We start from the raw sequence: 18,619 nt of genomic DNA on the forward strand, positions 1-18,619 counted from the left end.
CAATTCCACCTTCAGGCGACCGTCTGTGTGGAGTTTGCACATTCTCCCCGTGTCTGCATGGGTTTCCTCCGATGCTCTGGTTTCCCCCCACAGTCTAAAGATATGCAGGCTAGGTGGATTGGCCATGCTAAATTGCCCGTAGTGTCCAGGGAAGTTTAGGTTAGGCGGGTTAGACATGGGAAATTGGAGTAGGGGAATGAGTCTGGGTGGAGTGTTCATCTGAGAGGCAGTATGAGCTGAAAGGTCCATTTTGACAAATATTCTGGGGTTATGAGTCAGACCAGACCACCTCAAAATATGTTCAGAAGGCAGCCTAGGCCCTAACCCTTTCTTAATTCAAAGGCAAATGCGAGGTAATGTGTTCCAGATGCAATTCGATTGGTCAAACTATTTGATGTCACGCAAACTCAATTTATTCAAACACATAGTTAAAATACAACAAAAGAAAGAGGATCTTGGAATATCTTAACTCTGTTGGAAAATTTAACAGAATAATAGATTATTTTATTATTAAACAGTAACTGTGCCAATATAGTATCATCCCATAAATACACCCAGGGCAAAAAGGCAAATTTAGAAAAACAAACTGTCTCACCAGCAAGACAGAGAAACATGCAACAGCTCCCTAACAGAGTGTAGCAGCTGGGAGAGATTCACTGCCTTCCAATCCTACTAAACCCCAGCAACAGCTACTAAAAGCTAACTAAAATCCTGGATCTGTGAGAGCTTGATTACACCCACTCAGGCTGCTCCTATTGTTCCAACTTTAAAAAAGAAAACCAAGACCTGACAAGTTATTCATTTACTCATAGACTGCTCAACACCTGTCTCCCAATCTCTCCCTCTCTCTCTTGGAAAGAAACCAGGACAAAACACACCTCTTAAAACCACAGCATCATCACAATGATAGAGGTCAAATCCCACCATGGCAGATGTGGAATTCAAATTCAATTAATATCTGGAATTAAGGGCTGGTCTGATGATCATGTGACCATCGTCATAAAAGCCCATCTGGCTCATTAATTCCATTTGTGAAAAAGTCTGCCATCCTTACCTGGTCTGACTGACATATGTCACCTCATGGCAATGAGGTTGATGATTCACAATTTCCTTCTGACAAGGCCAGGCAAGCTGCTCTATTATATCAAAACTGTCACAAAATCTAACTCTGACTCTACTTTCAAAGAACTATGCACCTGCACTCCAAGGTCCCTTTGTTTCGCAACACTCCCCAGGACCTACCATTAAGTGTATAAACCTTGCCCTGATTTGCCTTTTCAAAATGCAACTCCTCACATTTATCTAAATTAAACTCCATCTGCCACTGCTATTGGCCCATCTGATCAAGATCCCGTTGTACTCTGACGTAACCTTTTTCGCTCTCCGGCACACTTCCAATTTTGGTGTCATCTGCAAACGTACTAACCATTCCTCCTATGTTCGCATCCAACTCATTTACATAAACAACAAAAAGCAGTGATCCTTGCAGCACATCACTGATCACAAGCCTCCAGTCCAAAAGAAAACCTTCCACCACCACCCTCTGCCTCCTCCTTTGAGCCAATTTTGCATCTAATTGGCTAGCTCACCCAACAGATTACATTTGATCTAACCTATTTTCCCATGTAAGCTAGCTAGGCTACCACATTGAACCTTGCTAAAGTCCAGATAGACAGTATCCACTGATCTGCCTTCATCTTTGTCAATTCTTCAAAAACGTCAATTAAGTTAGTGGGACATGATTTTCCATTAATTATTAATCATTTTTCCAGACAATCTTGCTGAGCAGTTTCTTTCATAAGGAAATGTTCACTGTGATTTAAACTAAATTCAAAAAAACAATGTTGTCAATGCTGCAAAAGTCCTTCTGACGAAAATCTTGGGCCTAGTGCCAAACTTGCCAGAGGTCTACCACAGACTGTATAAGGAACAGCCTGACAATATCATATTCATGGAATCATAATGTCCCAGACACTACCATCACATCTCTTGCGATTTTCTGTCTCCATCACAAGGGCATACAGTCGGGAGGGTGTTCCCTGGGACTTACTCCAGACCCCAGGAAATTTCATGGTAGGAGGTCAAATCTCATGTAGATAAACACCTTCTGACTCTGCCCCTTCTCCTCACCCTCAGCTGGTGAATTAGTACTCCTCCATCTTGAAAAACATTTCGAAGAAGCAATGCAGGTAGCAAGCACATTGAAAGTACTCTGAATGTTGGGAGGTGGCGGGGGCGGGGGGTGGGGGGGGGTGGGGGGAGCTTCAATGTTCCACACCAAGAGTAGCTTTATATTTGGTCATCCATGAGTGCTGTGGGCCATCAATGGCAGCAGAACTGAATTCCAGCAGAATCTGCAATGTTATCCCTCACTCAACCATTACCATCAGGCCAGGAGATCAATCGCAGTTCAATAGAGAGTGCAGGAGGGCATGCTAGATGCAATGACAGGCATATATAAAATTGAGGTGAAACTCAATTGGTGAAATTGTAAGTCAGGGCTACCTACATTCCAAACACAGGAAGCAGCATGCAATTGTCAGGGCAAAGTGATCCCTCAGCCAATGGATCAGATCTAAGTTCTGCTGTCCTGCCATACAGGGCAGCATGGGGCCTCAGTGGTTAGCACTGTTGCCCCACTGTATCAAGGACCTGGGTTCCATTCCACCTTTGGGTGACTGTCTGTGTGAGTTTGCATATTCTTCCCATGTCTGTGTGGGATTCGTCCAAGGACGTGCAGGTTCGGTGGATTGGCCATGGTAAATTGTTCGTAGTATCAAGGAATGTGCAGGTCAGTTGGATTGGCTATGGCAAATTATCCACAGTGTCCAGGAATGTGTAGGTTCGGTGGGTTAGCCATAGAAAATGTGGGGTCACAGGGACAAGGGTGGGGATGCTGTGTCTCAGTGAGACGGTCTTCAGAGGCTTGGTGTAGACTCAATGGGCTGAGTGGCCTCTTTCCACAGTGTAGGGATCCTAGGATTCTACATCCATGGTGAATGGCGGTGGACAATTAGACAGCTCAGTGGATGAGGTGGGGCTCCTCCAAAATATGGGAAAGCTCAGCACATCAGTTTGAAAACAACAAGATTGCTGTTTATTCAAGAACTCGGGAAGTTTATTACAAATGAGCAGGAGTCAGGCAGTGTATATAAAAGTAGATTTGGCTAGCAACAATATGCTGACGGATTAGTTAACATTTTGGGTCCAGTGACCCTTCTTCATATAAATTAGAAAATTCTATGTCCTTTTATGGCATGTTTAACTTTTGTGATGACCAGGAACAGTATGGCTCAATTTCCAACACACAGTGCTTCTTCCCCAAACCTTGGTTTTTAAAACAGCCCCTTTCCAATTTCAGTCCACAATTAAAAATACTGAAAACACATCTGAAATGCGATGGAATACTCCCCACTTGCCTAGCTATATACAGCTCGACTAACAACACTCACACCATCCAGGACAAAGCAGTCCAGTGGACAGGCACCCCTCATCCACGAATTACAAAATTCGCTCCCTTCACCACTGACACAACGTGACAACAGTGTACACAATATGCAAATTTTACTGCAGCGACTCATCAAGACACCTTCAGGAGCATCTTCCAAATGCAAGACCTCTACCATCTAGGACAGTGCTTGCACTGGAACACCACCACCTGTGAATACCCCTCTAAGTTACACACCATCCTGAACTGTTATTAAATCACTGATCCTTTCCTGTTGCTGGGGAAAATTCCAAGGAGTCCTTTCCTAACAACACTATGGGTATCGCTACACCACAAGCAACTGCATGGGTTCAGAAAGCAACTCACTACCATCTTGTCATGGGAAAACAGGGATGGACAATAAATGATGCCATAGCCCACAGCCCCAGTACATTTTGACTAATTTTTAAAATAAAATTCTTCCTTCAATTTACCTCCATTATTAGGTGGTCCATATTACTCTGTTTGGTCTCTTATTACCCTTAATCCCCATTTGAATACATTCTGTTCCTATTGCAATGCTGGCTAAATTCTGTTTTTATGTTGCCACTACTCAGCACAACTATCCCACACCTATCTTCTTTCTTGATCCTTTTACACAGTGTAATAATTAACTGCCAGTCCTCTTTATGATCTTGCCATAAGTTCAGTCAGCATTATATCTTCTGGCATTTCATCAAACATCATTGTCTGCAGCTCCATTGTTTCGTTGCAGATCCCTCGCACTTTGCTCTGCAGGAAATATAACTTTTCAGTAACTGTTCCTGTCACTTTATATTTCAGCAGCCACTTTACAAAAACATTCTATAACTGAATTTCCTTCCTGAAAGCTTACAATGTTCCCTTTCTTAACTTTGCCTGGCTTTTATGCTTCCCCAAAGAAATTTTGAATTTGCATAAAACTTTCACAATCTCAAGGAGCTCCAAAGCATTTTACAACTGAAATACAGCAACGCATTGGAATGTTTTGTTTCCTCCTTTCTTGTTCTCAAATTAATTAGGTTTATTTAATTTCCTTATTTTCTGGAGATGAGTAATGCCTGCATTGCCTGTTAGTGTGATATAGTAGCCATGCACCACCTTGTCAAGCTGTAAGATGTTGGAGCATAAATAGGCTAGTTGGTCCCTTGAACTTATCCCACTATTAAATGAGATTACGATTGATTTGATAATCCCCAAGTCCACTTTCCTGCCTTTTCCCCATAACCCTGCACTTACTGACTGATTAAGAATCTGTCCATGTCAACTTTCAAAATATTAAACGATCCAGCCTCGTTTTAAACAGATTCATTACCCTCGGAGAGAATTCCTCCACATCTCTGTCTTAAATGGGTATCCCCTTATCCGTGATTGTGCTCTTTGGTCCTGGGCTCTCTCACAAGGGAAACCAAGCTGTCAGCATCTACTCTGTCAAGCTCTGACAGCCTTACATTTTTTTTTCTAAGAGGTTGCCTCTCATTCTTCTTAGCTCTAGGGAATACAAGCCCAACTTATGCAACCTTGCCTTGGAAGAAAATAGCTCCTTTTATGCGATCAACTTAGTGAACATTCCCTGGGCAGCCTCCATGACAATATACCACACCCCAGTATCATGGTCTCTTCTCTTATTAAGGTGCTTTACATGGAGTACTTCATCAAAACCCTTTTGGAAATCTAACTATATTGCACCGACAAGTTTCCCATGGTCTATCCTGCTTGTTACCTCCTTAAAGAACTGTAACAACTGTCATAACACAGTGTGAAACTAGATGAACACAGCGAGCCAAGCAGCATCAGAGGAGTAGGAAAGCTTGACGTTTCGGGTCGGGACCCTTCTTTCTGACCCGACCCGAAACGTCAAGCTTTCCCGCTCCTCTGTTGCTGCTTGGCCTGCTGTGTTCATCCAGCTTCACACCGTGTTATCTCAGATTCTCCAGCATCAGCAGTTTCTGCTATCTCTGTAACAACTGTCAGGTATGTTTACCCCTTCATGAAGCCACGCTCACTTTATTATCTATTTCTAAATACATCTCTATGATATTCTTTATAATAAACTCTCACATCTTTCCAATGACACATGTTAAGCGGGTCTAGTTTCCTTGTTTTTGACTCCCTGACTTTTTTGAGATAAGGGTATTACAATGGCAGTTTTCTGATGCTCTGAGTCTTTTTCTGAACCTAAGGATTCTTTGCAGATTACTACTTGTGCATCGTTATCTCTGTAGCTGTTTCTGTTAAAATCCTCGGATGCAGCCTACCAGTCCAGGGGACTTACCAGCCTTTGGAGCCCCCTTAGATTCTCTAGTACTTTCCATTTAATGGTAGTTAATATCTTTATTTCCATCCTGCTTTGGGCCCATTGAATATTTAGTATTTTGGAAGGCTATTAAAGCCCTCTACAGCTAAGAATGATACAAAGTACTTCAATTAAAACATGACTATTTCTGGATCTCTGTTGCTATTATTTCCTGAGCCTCATTCTCTAAAGGTCTACATTCACTTTGGCCCCTCTTTTCCTTATTATACTTTTAAACAGACTCAAACTGTCCATTTTTATATTACTTGCTAGTTTGACCTCACAGACTACTGATAATTTTTGATTTGGTTATCTCGTTAAGTTTTAAAGCTTTCCCAGTTCTCTTGCTTACCACTGATCTTTGCCATGTTGTATCTGTCTAGTTTCAATATGATACTAACCTCAACTTCCTTAGCTAACTACATTAGCCTTGCTCACTCACAGTCATGGGTTCATACAGACGTAAAGCACAGAAATAGACCCTTCGGTCTGACTTGTCCATGCTGCCCATATATCCTAAATAAATCTAGTCTCATTTGCCAACATTTAACCTATATCCTTCTGAACTCTTCCGATTCATATACCCATCCAGATGGCTTTTAAATGTTGTAATTGTCCCAGCCTACACCACCTACTCTGGCAGCTCATTCCATACACGCATCACCCTCTGTGTGAAAAAGTTGCCCCTTAGATCCCTTTTAAATCTGTCTCCTCTCACCTTTAACCTATGCCCCCTAGTTGCAAACTTACCCACCGTGGGAAATAGAACTTGCCTATTTACCCTATCCATGTCCTTCATGATTTTATGAACGTCTATAAGGTCGCCACTTAACCTCTAATGCTCCATGGAAAATAACCCCAGTCTATTCAACCTCTCCCTATAGCTCAAACCCACCAACTCTGGCAACATCTTTTTCTGAACCCTTTCAAGTTTCACAACATCCTTCCTATGGCAGGGAGACCAGAACTGCATGCAGCATTCCAGTGGTGGCCTAACTAATGTCCTGTACAGCTGCAACAGAACCTCCCATACCCTATACTCAATGCACTGACCAATAAAGGTAAGCATACCAATTGCCTTCTTCACTCTCCTGTCAATTTGTAACTCCACTTTCAAGGAACTATGAAGCTGCATTCCAAGGTCTCTTTGTTCAGTAACACTTACCATTAAGTGTTTAAATCCTGTCCTGATTTGCCTTTCCAAAATGTAGCACCTCACATTTATCTAAATTAAACTCAATTTCCTACTCCTTGGCCTATTGGCCCATCTCATCAAGATCCCATTGTACACTGAGGTAACTTTCTTTGCTGTCCACTACACCTACAATTTTAGTGTCATTTTCAAACTTACTAGCCACAGCTCTAATGTTCACATCCAAATCATTTATATAAATGACAAAAAGCAGTGGACCCAGTACTGATCCTTCTGGTACACCACTAGACACAGGCCTCCAGTCTGAAAAGCAACACTCCACCACCTCCCTCTGTCCCCTACCTTTGAGCCAGTTCTGTATCTGAATAGTTACCTCTATTCTGTGTGATCCTTGTTAACTCGTTTACCATGAGGAAAACCTGCCGAACGCTTTACTGAAGTCCATAGATCATGTCCACCGCTCTGTCCTCATCAATCCTTCTCCACAGTAAACACTGATGCAAAACACTTGTTTAGTATCTCCCGCATCTGCTGCGGTTCGCAACACAGACGGCCTTGTTGATCTTTAAGAAGACCTATTCTTTCCTTACTTACTCTATTGTCCTTCATGTATTTGTAGAACCCCTTTGAATTCTCCTTAACCCTATTTGCCAAAGCTATTTCATGTCCCCTTATTGTCCTCCTGAGTTCCCTCTTAAGTATACTCCTACTGCCTTTATACTCTTATAGGGATTCACTCAATCCCTGCCGTCTACAGTTGACGTAAGCCTCCTTCTTTTTCTTGACCAAAGCCTCAATCTCTCTCGTCATCAAGCATTCCCTACACCTACTAGCCTTTCCCTTCACACTGACAGGAACATACTGTCTCTGGATTCTTGTTATCTCATTTTTGAAGGTTTCCCATTTTAGAACATAGAAGAGTAGAACATAGAACAGTACAGCACAGAACAGGCCCTTGAGCCCACGATGTTGTGCTGACCATTGATCCTCATGTATGCACCCTCAAATTTCTGTGACCATACGCATGCCCATTTTACAGCCATCCTTCACCTGCGAACATGCCCCCAGCCAACCTTTGAAAGTTCTTGCCTAATACTGTGAAAATTGGCCTTCCTCCAATTTAGAACTTTATTTGTTTTGATCCTTTTCCATCTCTATCTTAAAACGAATAGAATGGTGGTTCCTGGCCCCAAAGTGTTCTCCCACTGACACCTCAGTCACCTATCCTGCCTATTTTTCCCAAGAGTAGGTCAGGTTTTGCACCTTGTCTAGGAGGTACATCCACATACAGAATCAGAAAATTTTCTTGTACACACTTAACAAATTCCTCTCCATCCGAGCCCTTAACACTATGGCAGTCCCAGTCTATGTTCAGAACGTTAAAATCCCCTACCACGATCACCCTATTGTTTTTACAGATAATTGAGATCTCCTTATAAATATGTTTCTCAATTTCTCGCTGACTATTGGGGCGTCTATAGTACGATCCCAAAAAGTTGATCGTCCCATTCTTATTTCTCAGTTCTACCCCAATAATTTATCTGGATGTATTCCCAGGAATATCCTCCCTAAATACAGCCTTCATGTTATCCCAAATCAAAAATACCACTCCCCCTCCTCTCTTGCCTCCCTTCCTACTCTTCCTATTGCATCTATACCCCGGAACATTTAGCCGCCAGTCCTCGCCATGCCTGAGCAACATGTCTGTAATTGATATGATATCCCAGTCCCATGTTCCTAACCATGCTCTGAGTTCATCTGCCTTATCTGTTAAGCCTCTGGCATTGAAATAAATGCAGTTTAATTTATCAGTCCTACCTTTCCCTATGGCTTATTCCTGTCTGTTTGACTTACTCCTTTTCCCAGTCTGGGTGCCAACCACCTCCATCAAACTCCCTCCCTCCCCACATTCACATGCACACGCACGCATACACTTGAACTAGTTTAAATTTTGCCAAGTAGCTGGAGCAAATCTCCACGCCAGTCCATGAGGCTGCTTCCAATTCAGGTGCAATCCATCTTTCTTATATAGGTCACTTCTACCCAAGAAGACATTCCAATGATTTAAAAAATGTGGTGACTTCCTCCCTGTACTAACTCTTCAGCCAAGCATTCATCTGCTCTATCCTACTCCTACCCTCACTACTTCCTAGAATCCTCCCTCCTCACTGGGATATATCTTTGCTATGAGACTTGAACTCTTTTCTAACATGTCTTGGATTGTTTCTCAGCTATTTTTTGGCTAAACTCCTTTCCAGTCCACTCCATGAAACTCAGCCCTCGTCCCAAGTAATTATTCTTATTTAAGTTAAGCACAGTTGTTTCTGACCCAAATTTCTTACTCTCAAATGGAATGCTAAATGCCACCATCATACGGTTACTGTTCCCTGTGGGATCGCTTATTCTGAGACAGTTTATTGAATCTGCCTCACTGAACACCAGATTAATTATAGCCTTATCCCCGGATGGATCTGCAACATATTTTACCAGTCACAAACAATGACGAATGTCTGATGGATACATTCTGATGCGAATAAACTGCTGACATAATTTCAAACACAATCAAGTCCCTAGCATTGAAGGTGTACAAATAAAAACAGCCAAAACATTCCTGTTTTTTTTAAAACATCTAAAGGGAGAGAATAGGTCCCCTTAAAGGTAAGCATGGCAGTCTTTTTGTGGGGCCACAGGAGATGGGAGACAACTTTTAATGAACGAGGAGAGAATCATGAATGCATGTAAAAATATTACTAGAGAGGAGGTCTTTGCAGCCTTAAAGTGCATCAATGTGGATAAATCCCCTGGGCCTGATGAAGTCCATTCACGGATGTTGTGAGAGACTAGGGAGGAAGTTGCAGAGGCACTTGCAGAGATTTTTGCTTCATCTTTAGCCACTGGTAAAGATTTAAGAAGGACCCGAGAGGCAACTTCTTCACACAGAGAGTGGTGTGTGTATGGAATGGACTGCCAGAGAAAGTGGTTGAGGCAGGTACAATAGCAACATTTAAAAAGCATTTGGATAGGTACATGGATGGGAAGGGCTTAGAGGGATATGGACTAAATGCAGGCAACTGGAGCTAGCTGAGTGGGCACCGTGGTCAGCATGGACCAGTTTGGGCCGAAAAGTCTGTTTCCATGCTGTATTATTCTATGCCTCTATGACACCGCTTCATATTACTTGTGAGGTGACAGCACTCTGGGTAAATGCATTTATTTAGCTGTTTTATTCTGTGCAGTCCCTGAAAGCTACACTATCTTTCGCTTTCAGCCAGGAGAATGTGGTAGCACTCTTGCTTCTGAATCATGCAGTTATGATTTCAGATCTAGTTCTAAGGCTTGAGGACAAAAATCAGGCTGGCACTCCAGTACATGTCTAAGGAAGTGCTACGCTGTCACAGGTGTTGTCTTTTACATGAGAAATTAAATTGAAATCCCACAGGGTTATTTCAAAAAAGCAAAGGAATTATCGCTGGTGCCTCCTGGCCTTCATTTATGACATATTAACACTGTATAGCAAATAATCTGCTTAAAGCTTTACAGGTCTGACAGCGTTTGTGAAAAGAAACAGAGTCGATGTTTCGGGACCCTGAGGAAGGGTCACTATACCCAAAACATTAACTCTGATTTTTCTTTCTCCACAGATGTTGCAAAACCTGTTGAGTTTTTCCAGCAATTTCTGTTTTTGCTTCTGATTTACAGAATCCGCAGTTCTTTTGGATTTTCGATAAGTGATCATGTGTGCTGCTTGCAGGAAATCGCTCTGTTACTTTGCCGTTGTGCGTGATACATTGCAACAATGCTGACACATCCTGAGTTTGCTCAAAGTGCTATGAAAATACAAGTTTTTTTTTCTATGGGACAGTTCTCCAAACTCACCTGGGTTCAGTCTCCTAACAGAAAGGCAGAAGACAGAGGTTATAACAACAAGCTATTGGCTGAGTGAGTCTAAGCTAAGCCAGCACTTGCAGTATGTCCCTCCTTCATTCTCACAGAAGGAATAAACAGAGCAAGATACACAGGATGAAGTAACTCAGTGAGCTTCCTTTAGCCCTTGCCTCATTTCAGCAAAGGTGTACAATTGCAAGAACAGTTATACAAGAGAACGTGTGTTCAAATCATATATTCATTTGAGAATTTGATTGGAGGTTTAAAGAAAGATCAAGAAATAAGAGCCTGATATCAGTAAAGTGGTTATGAACCTGTCAGACTCTGATTAAAAACCTGGCAGATTCACTCTAGTACTCCAGGGAAGGAGACAAGCTGACCTTATCTCATCTGGGTCCATATACAACTCCAGTTCCACACGAACATTGCTGACTCTTAACTATCCTCTTCAGTCACTTAGGAATCTACTCCGTTGTGGCAAACTGCTACAAAAACTTACAAGGTCACATTATGAGAGCACATTCACCCCAGGAGGCAGCAGCAATTTATTAGAAAGGCCTGCTACACCTGTCATGGGGCAACAAGGGAGACTAATAAATGCCAGCCTTCATAGCAACCCTCCTTTCCTGGGAATTAGAATTCAAGTGATCAGTGAACTGTATGGCAGTTCAGCAGCTTTGCTGTCACTGCACACTGCTGAGAACATGTTCTGCTTCTTTTCCTGCGCCCAGCACTGAGCATTTACGAAGCCAGAGGAGAGGACTAAAAGGCATTCAAGCACAGAACTAGTATTTCTTTGCACTTTCTTCACTCTGTTAGCTGATTCCACACAGAGCTCCTGTACAGGGGTCAGCCTAGAGTTAGTCTCTGTGCCCTGTACTTGGAGGTGCAAAATGATCCACCTCAGGTTCCTTCTCTTCATGCTGCTAGTGCAACAAAGCATAATAATAGATGTCAAAACATGAAACATTGCTATGCAGTGTTCAGACACGTGCAACCATCGTATTTAGGATCAAGCACTGCAACAAAGATTCTCTCACCAACTATTGACAGCTTTTGAGTGAACACGGTCAGATATTCCTTGGTCAGTTTTCACAGCAAGCAACTAGGTTAAGGACAAGGGACACCACTCAAATGTTAATCATATTCCCTCCCCAGAAGAGAATGTCTCACCTCCACCTGACTTCTCCTTCTGGCCAAGACTGAGATCAGCTGGGGAGCAAGCGACACATATCCTGGGCCTTACCTTCCAATGTCGCAATACAGTGTGTTATTCTTTGAGTGATCTAGTGGAAACTCAAACTCTCACTTTAAATGTCAGCTTCACATGATAAGAACTGCAGCAAAAGCAATTAACTTGCCCATAATCAATTCGGTTGTCCCATTAGTGAATATTGACCATAAGATCGCAACGTACAGGAGCAGAGGTAGGCCATTCAGCGCAAGTCTACTCTGCCAGTCAATGTGATTATGGCAGATTTGAAAATCTTCAACTCCACTTTCCTGCCTCCTCCCCGTAAATCCTTGACTCCCTTACTGATTAAAAATCTATCTCTTGAATATACTTAACAACACAGCCTTGACAGCTCTCGGCAGGAAAGAATTTCACAGATTCACAACCATAAGACAGAAGAAATTCTTCCTGATCTTTTGCCTTAAAAAGGCCTTTTATTCTGAGACCGAGCCCTGTAGCTCTAGATTGCCCACAAGGGGAAATCAACTCTCAGCATCTACCCTGTCAAGAACCCTAACACACTTACATATTTCAATAAAGTTGCCTCTCATTCTTCAAAACTTCAATGACTATAAGCCCAGATGCTCAAGTCTCCTCATAAGACAGTACCTCCACACCCAAGATCAGCCTAATGAACTTTCTCTGGATTGTCTCCAATGCCAAGATATCTTTCCTTAGATGAAGAAAGTCTAAGGACCGAATTCAGGTCGGTTTAGAGGGCATGTTACACTGCATCAAAAACTCTTGCAAAACAGATATTTGGTCAAGACCAACTATAGCATGGGACATGAGGGCCTGTTGTCTGTTGGAACTCCAGCCTTGAGTGGAACTGGGGAAAGTAAAACTGGATGGTGGCGAGGGAGGAACATTCCGAAAACATAACCTTAGCATTGGAACCAATAGCACACATTCAACCATAGAACAATCTCTGCACGACTTTGGAAGAAACGGGGCTCGCGTCACTCTCCTTCTCCAGGAAACAGCCACACTGACGTTTGCTCTGCCCCATTCTGCACAGCTCAGCATGGGGACTGAAAGAGCAGGGATTCAAACAAACTTTATCCCGAGCTCCACAATCTGAGCAGTGATGGTTCGCATCATCCCATTCCTGTGAAAACTGTAACAGAAGTTGTCTTCACTTGCAGAACGAATATGGCACCGCAACATCTTTTTGCAAGTTTTATTTTGAGGCAGAATTTTTACTAAATCCACCGTAATGCCTCTCTAATATCAGATACAATATTGTGCTTCAAGATGCTGATGATCACTGGACCACAGATAACCAGGACTCAACTCTGATGAGTTCCTATTACAGTATGAAGGTTTTTGTACTGATGATGGTTGTTTTGGTTGCAGCTTGCTAAAAGTGAAAATTGTTTATTTTTAAAATCCTCACACCTCGTGGAAAAGTAGGCCTAGCTGCTTGTTACCCAAACATTTAAGGGAGGGAGAGGGACTAGAATAACATGCTGATAGGATTAGATGAGGTTTACTTATAACTTTATTACTGGCATGACCAATTCAGTCCAAAGTTTTGTTTCTGTGCTGCAGACATCACATAGTCCATGTCATCAACCTAAAACAAACATCCCAAGTTGCATAACATAATAAGCTTCACCTACAATCATATATCTTAGGATTTAGATTTCAGTCTATGACAAGCATTAGCTGTTTAGTTGCAGAATATATAGCTTTAGTCAGGTCATACAGATGGAAACAAACTCTTCAGTCCAAGTCAATCACGTTCTAAAACAAAACTAATCCAAACTGCCTGTGCTTGGCCGTATCCATCCAAACCTTTCCTGTTCATCACCTTATCCAAATATCTTTTAGACAATGTAACTGTCCAAGCATCCATTACTTTCTGTGACAGTTCATTGCACACACGCATTTCAGTAATTTAAGATTTTTTTCGGCTTTTCACAATGCTTCATTCCAACGTTCTTGATAGCAGCAATGGTCTAACCTCAAAAAACAGAAGCTCCTTGTGCCACAATGGCAGCACCACATCCTAGGATGCCAAAGAATTGTTCAAGTCTGTACCCTCACACCTTTCATTTCTGACAAATTATAACACTTTTAAAACCTAAATGTAAGGTCACTAAATCACTAGCTCTTGATTCACCTCTCATTTCAATTTTGATGGTGTTCTTGCTGTTTTGATTTTTAAAAAATTTCCCCAGGGGAAATATAAAACATTGTGATTATTTCCAGTCTAAACTGGCACTATCAACGAATAATGGAAAGCTGGAAAATGATTGCTAGGTTCCGCAAGCCTTACTTCATGATAGAATTTGAGCCACAACCCTGTCAAACAAACACTGCTGTAGCCTAAGAATTAGACATGCTAATCTTCATAGGTCAGAATTTACGATTAAACTACAGGCACCGAGGCATTGAGATCAGAGAGGGAAACAATTTGTATTTAAAAAACCATCTGCTGACTTTGTCAATACTGTTATCGCTCAGCATTTGAGCTTCAAAATGCTGTAAACCGAGTTGTGAATTCAGTATTTTCAAATGCATTCAATTGCACAAATGAACACAACAAAATCAACTGCAGCGATTCTGCATTAGCCAGGAGGATGAACAGGAAGATACACAAACCACACAAGCAAAGTTAGCATTAGGCTTTACACAACAAAATTTTTGATCTTCTATGAAGTAAATTAAGAAAATAAGTAAAAATAAATTACACAGCGATATCATACAAGCCATGGTGGTACCAACTTACACTCAAGTGTTTCTTTCAACTTGTTTTTGAATTACTCTATTAAGGATACTGTTGAATTTAGGCCTTAAGCCTGGGACTAGATTTTTAGCTCTCCCTGTATTGCATGGCTGGCAGTTGGCATTGAATTTAAGTAGATGATGCTAGTAGAACTAATTGCTGAAATATAGAAATGGGGCAGTAATATGAATTACTTCTGTTTAAATTCAGAGGTTAGTGATCTATAATTTAGATCATTGTGGATCATGACCAGTGACATAAACCAAGATGCTGTGTTTTGGATTTGAATGTAGCTCAATTATTTTGTTTCACAATTTACATATTTTTAGTTTATGTGAACATTGTGCTGTTTACTCACCTCAAAGCCAGAGTAAAGGCTAATAGTCACTGAGTAATACCTGCCCATCACACAGAAGTTGAAGGTAGTCAGAAGGAAATGTGGATGAGAGTGGTATTCAAACAACAAGGTGAGGCACCAAACTGTTCTTGACGTTGTCCTCATTGTATCCACCAAAGATCCTGTCATGTTTGTTTAAAATGCATTAGTTGATTGTACTTACTGGTGGTTAGAGCCTCTGGTGAGATGCCAAGTTTCTTTCCCATGTTTCTCATTACCCCTTCCATCTCTGGGCCCCTCTTGAAGAGTTCCACTTGATGCAGGGCTGTGTTATTGTTTTCCACTCGGTTTATGAACTTCTGGCAGTGGTCGAAGAAACGCAGCAGCCTGTCGTTGACCTCCCACTGCCCGCCCACCTGGTCCCGCAGGTTCAGGTGGCTCTCCAGCCCCTGGATGAAAGACCTGGTGCTGTTGACGCATCGGTGCTTGGAGCTGGTCACGAATTTGAGCCGGCTCCCTCGGTAAGTGCGGGCGGTGAAGAGAGTGGGGAAGCTGGCGGCCAGCTGCTTGGCGAGCCTGGCCATTTCGGAGGTGCCCAGGGGGTGAAGGTTGCCGTCCATGCGTTCGTTGTACCACATGTGCCAACCCACCAGAGCCTGCACTAGGCTGTTGTTGCCCTGATCGCCCTGCTCTCTGATGAGCTGGTGGATCTCCCTCATACGGGGCACGTTCTTCTTAGTTGGGTACCTGGTGCCATGACGGATCAGAGCATTCAGCTGCAGGGCGGTGCAGTTGGCAGGGGCTAGCCAGCTGGTCCCAGGCAATGGCGCTGCACCCAGTCCCTCATACCTGGACTTGGTACCGTAATGCTCAGCCCAGGGGAAGCCAGACGCGGAGCACAATCGGATGCCAAGCCACAGGAGGAGCAGCGAGCCCCGGCTCCGTGCCCCCGTTCCCAGAGCTGCACCGCTCAGTCGCAGCATCGCTCGGTCCGGTTCGGCTCGGCCAGAAACCAGGCTGTCCCGAGAAAGGCACGGCAGCACAAAGCCAAGCGCCAGCAGCCAGGCCGGCCCGATCACTGCAGCAGCTCGGCTCCGCTCAGCTCAGCTCAGTACCGCCACCGCGAACCAGTGAGCAGGTCCGGAAACTGCTCTCTCTCTCCCCCCCACCCCCAAACACACACACACACACACACACACACACACACACACAGTCAGTAACACTGAGAGAGAGAGAGAGAGACACACACACACACACACAGAGTCAGTAACACTGAGAGAGAGCGAGACACACACACAGTCAGTAACACTGAGAGAGAGACACACACACAGCCAGTAACACAGAGAGAGACACACACACACAGTCAGTAACACAGAGAGAGAGCGAGACACACACACACAGTCAGTAACACTGAGAGAGAGCGAGACACACACACACAGTCAGTAACACTGAGAGAGAGACACACAGCCAGTAACACTGAGAGAGAGCGAGACACACACACACAGTCAGTAACACTGAGAGAGAGAGACACACACAGCCAGTAACACTGAGAGAGAGCGAGACACACACACAGTCAGTAACACAGAGAGAGAGACACACACACAGTCAGTAACACTGAGAGAGAGAGAGACACACAGCCAGTAACACTGAGAGACAGCGAGACACACACACAGTCAGTAACACAGAGAGAGAGAGACACACACACAGTCAGTAACACTGAGAGAGAGAGAGAGACACACACAGCCAGTAACACAGAGAGAGACACACAGCCAGTAACAGAGTCAGTAACACAGAGGCACACACACACAGTCAATAACACAGAGAGAGAGAGAGAGAGACACACACACACACACACACACACACACACACAGAGTCAGTAACACTGAGCGAGAGAGAGAGCGAGACACAGCCAGTAACACTGAGACACACACACAGAGTCAGTAACACTGAGAGAGACACACACAGACACATAGAGTCAGTAAACACTGAGAGAGAGAGAGAGAGAGAGACAGCCAGTAACAGAGTCAGTAACACTGAGAGAGAGAGAGAGACACACACACAGTCAGTAACACTGAGAGAGAGAGACACACAGACAGATTCAGTAATACTGAGAGAGAGAGAGAGAGACACAGACAGTAACACAGAGAGAGACAGACAGACACAGACACAAACTAACACAGAGAAAGAGAGACACACCCGCAGTCAGTGGCAGAGAGAGAGAGACAGACAAACACACAGCCAGTGACACTGTGAGAGGGAGAGAGACAGACAGACACAGACCGTAACACTGAGAGAGAGAGAGCAGGAGAGAGATAGCCAGAAACACAGAGAGAGAGAGAGAGAGACGCAACCAGTAACATTGAAAGAGAGACACACACATAGACAGTGAGTAACACTGAGAGAGAGACACACACACATACACAGCCAGTAACGCAGAGAGAGAGAGAGGCACACATACACAGCCGGTAACCCTTAGAGAGAGGGAGAGAGACACACACACACACTCAGTAATGCTGAGAGAGAGACACACACAGCCAGTGGCACTGTGGGAGACACACAGGCTAGTAATACAGGGAAAGACAGGATCAGCCAGTAATACTGGGAGAGACAGAAGCTGCCAGTAATACTAGCGCAGACAGAGTCAAGCAGTAATACTGGGACAGACAGAGACAGCCAGTGACACTGGAAGAGACAGAGAAAGCCAGTAATATTGGAAAAACTGTGAACAGAGATAATGGGAACTGCAGATGCTGGAGAATCCAAGATAACAAAGTGTGGAGCTGGGTGAACACATCAGGCCAAGCAGCATCTCAGGAGCACAAAAGCTGATGTTTCGGGCCTAGACCCTTCATCAGAAAAGGAGGATGGGGAGAGGATTCTGAAATAAATAGGGAGAGAGGGGGGATGAGCTGGGCTGATTTTGGGATGCAGTGGAGGGAGAGGAGACTTTGAAGCTAGTGAAGTCCACATTGATACCATTAGTCCTCCCTGGACTGACCTATGCCCTCCCTACATCCTCACCCCATACTCTCCTCTCCACCTATCTTCTCCTCTATCCATCCTCAGTCCACGTCCCCCTCTCTCCCTATTTATTTCAGAACCCTCTCCCCATCCCCCTTTTCTGATGAAGGCTGTAGGCCCGAAATGTCAGCTTTTGTGCTCCTGAGATGCTGCTTGGCCTGCTGTGTTCATCCAGCTCCACACTCTGTAATATTGGAAAAACTGCCAGTAATACTGGAATTTACAGACAGCCAATGACACCGGGGGAGAGAGAGAGAGAGAGAGGGAGAGACCCAATGATACTGGGAGAAACAGAAACAGAGACACCCAGACAGGAATAGAGCCACCCAGTAATACTGGAGAGGCAGAGACACCTAGTGACACTGAGAAACACAGAGGCACCCTGTCAGAGACAGGCAGTGACAGACAGACTGAGTGTATTGTGTGAAACAGATATTCAGTGACTCTGGGATGTCTAAAGATACTCACCGCCAATCCATTGCTTTACCCCTTTGTA

General features: G+C 43.7%; 1 protein-coding gene across 2 annotated transcripts in view; it reads right to left on the bottom strand.

Moving 5' to 3' along the window:
• minpp1b (multiple inositol-polyphosphate phosphatase 1b) overlaps positions 1-16,256 on the bottom strand; it is an 88,171-nt gene extending 71,915 nt beyond the window's left edge. For both annotated transcript variants that reach the window (XM_048551071.2, XM_048551072.2), the window contains exon 1: positions 15,326-16,256. In XM_048551071.2, the coding sequence (XP_048407028.1) occupies positions 15,326-16,085 (760 nt within the window). In that variant the 5' untranslated portion in view covers positions 16,086-16,256. The remainder of the gene's footprint in view (positions 1-15,325) is intronic.
• Between the last annotated feature and the right edge of the window lie 2,363 nt (positions 16,257-18,619).

This window comes from Stegostoma tigrinum, chromosome 20, assembly GCF_030684315.1.
Source record: "Stegostoma tigrinum isolate sSteTig4 chromosome 20, sSteTig4.hap1, whole genome shotgun sequence".
Taxonomy (NCBI): Eukaryota; Metazoa; Chordata; class Chondrichthyes; order Orectolobiformes; family Stegostomatidae; genus Stegostoma; species Stegostoma tigrinum.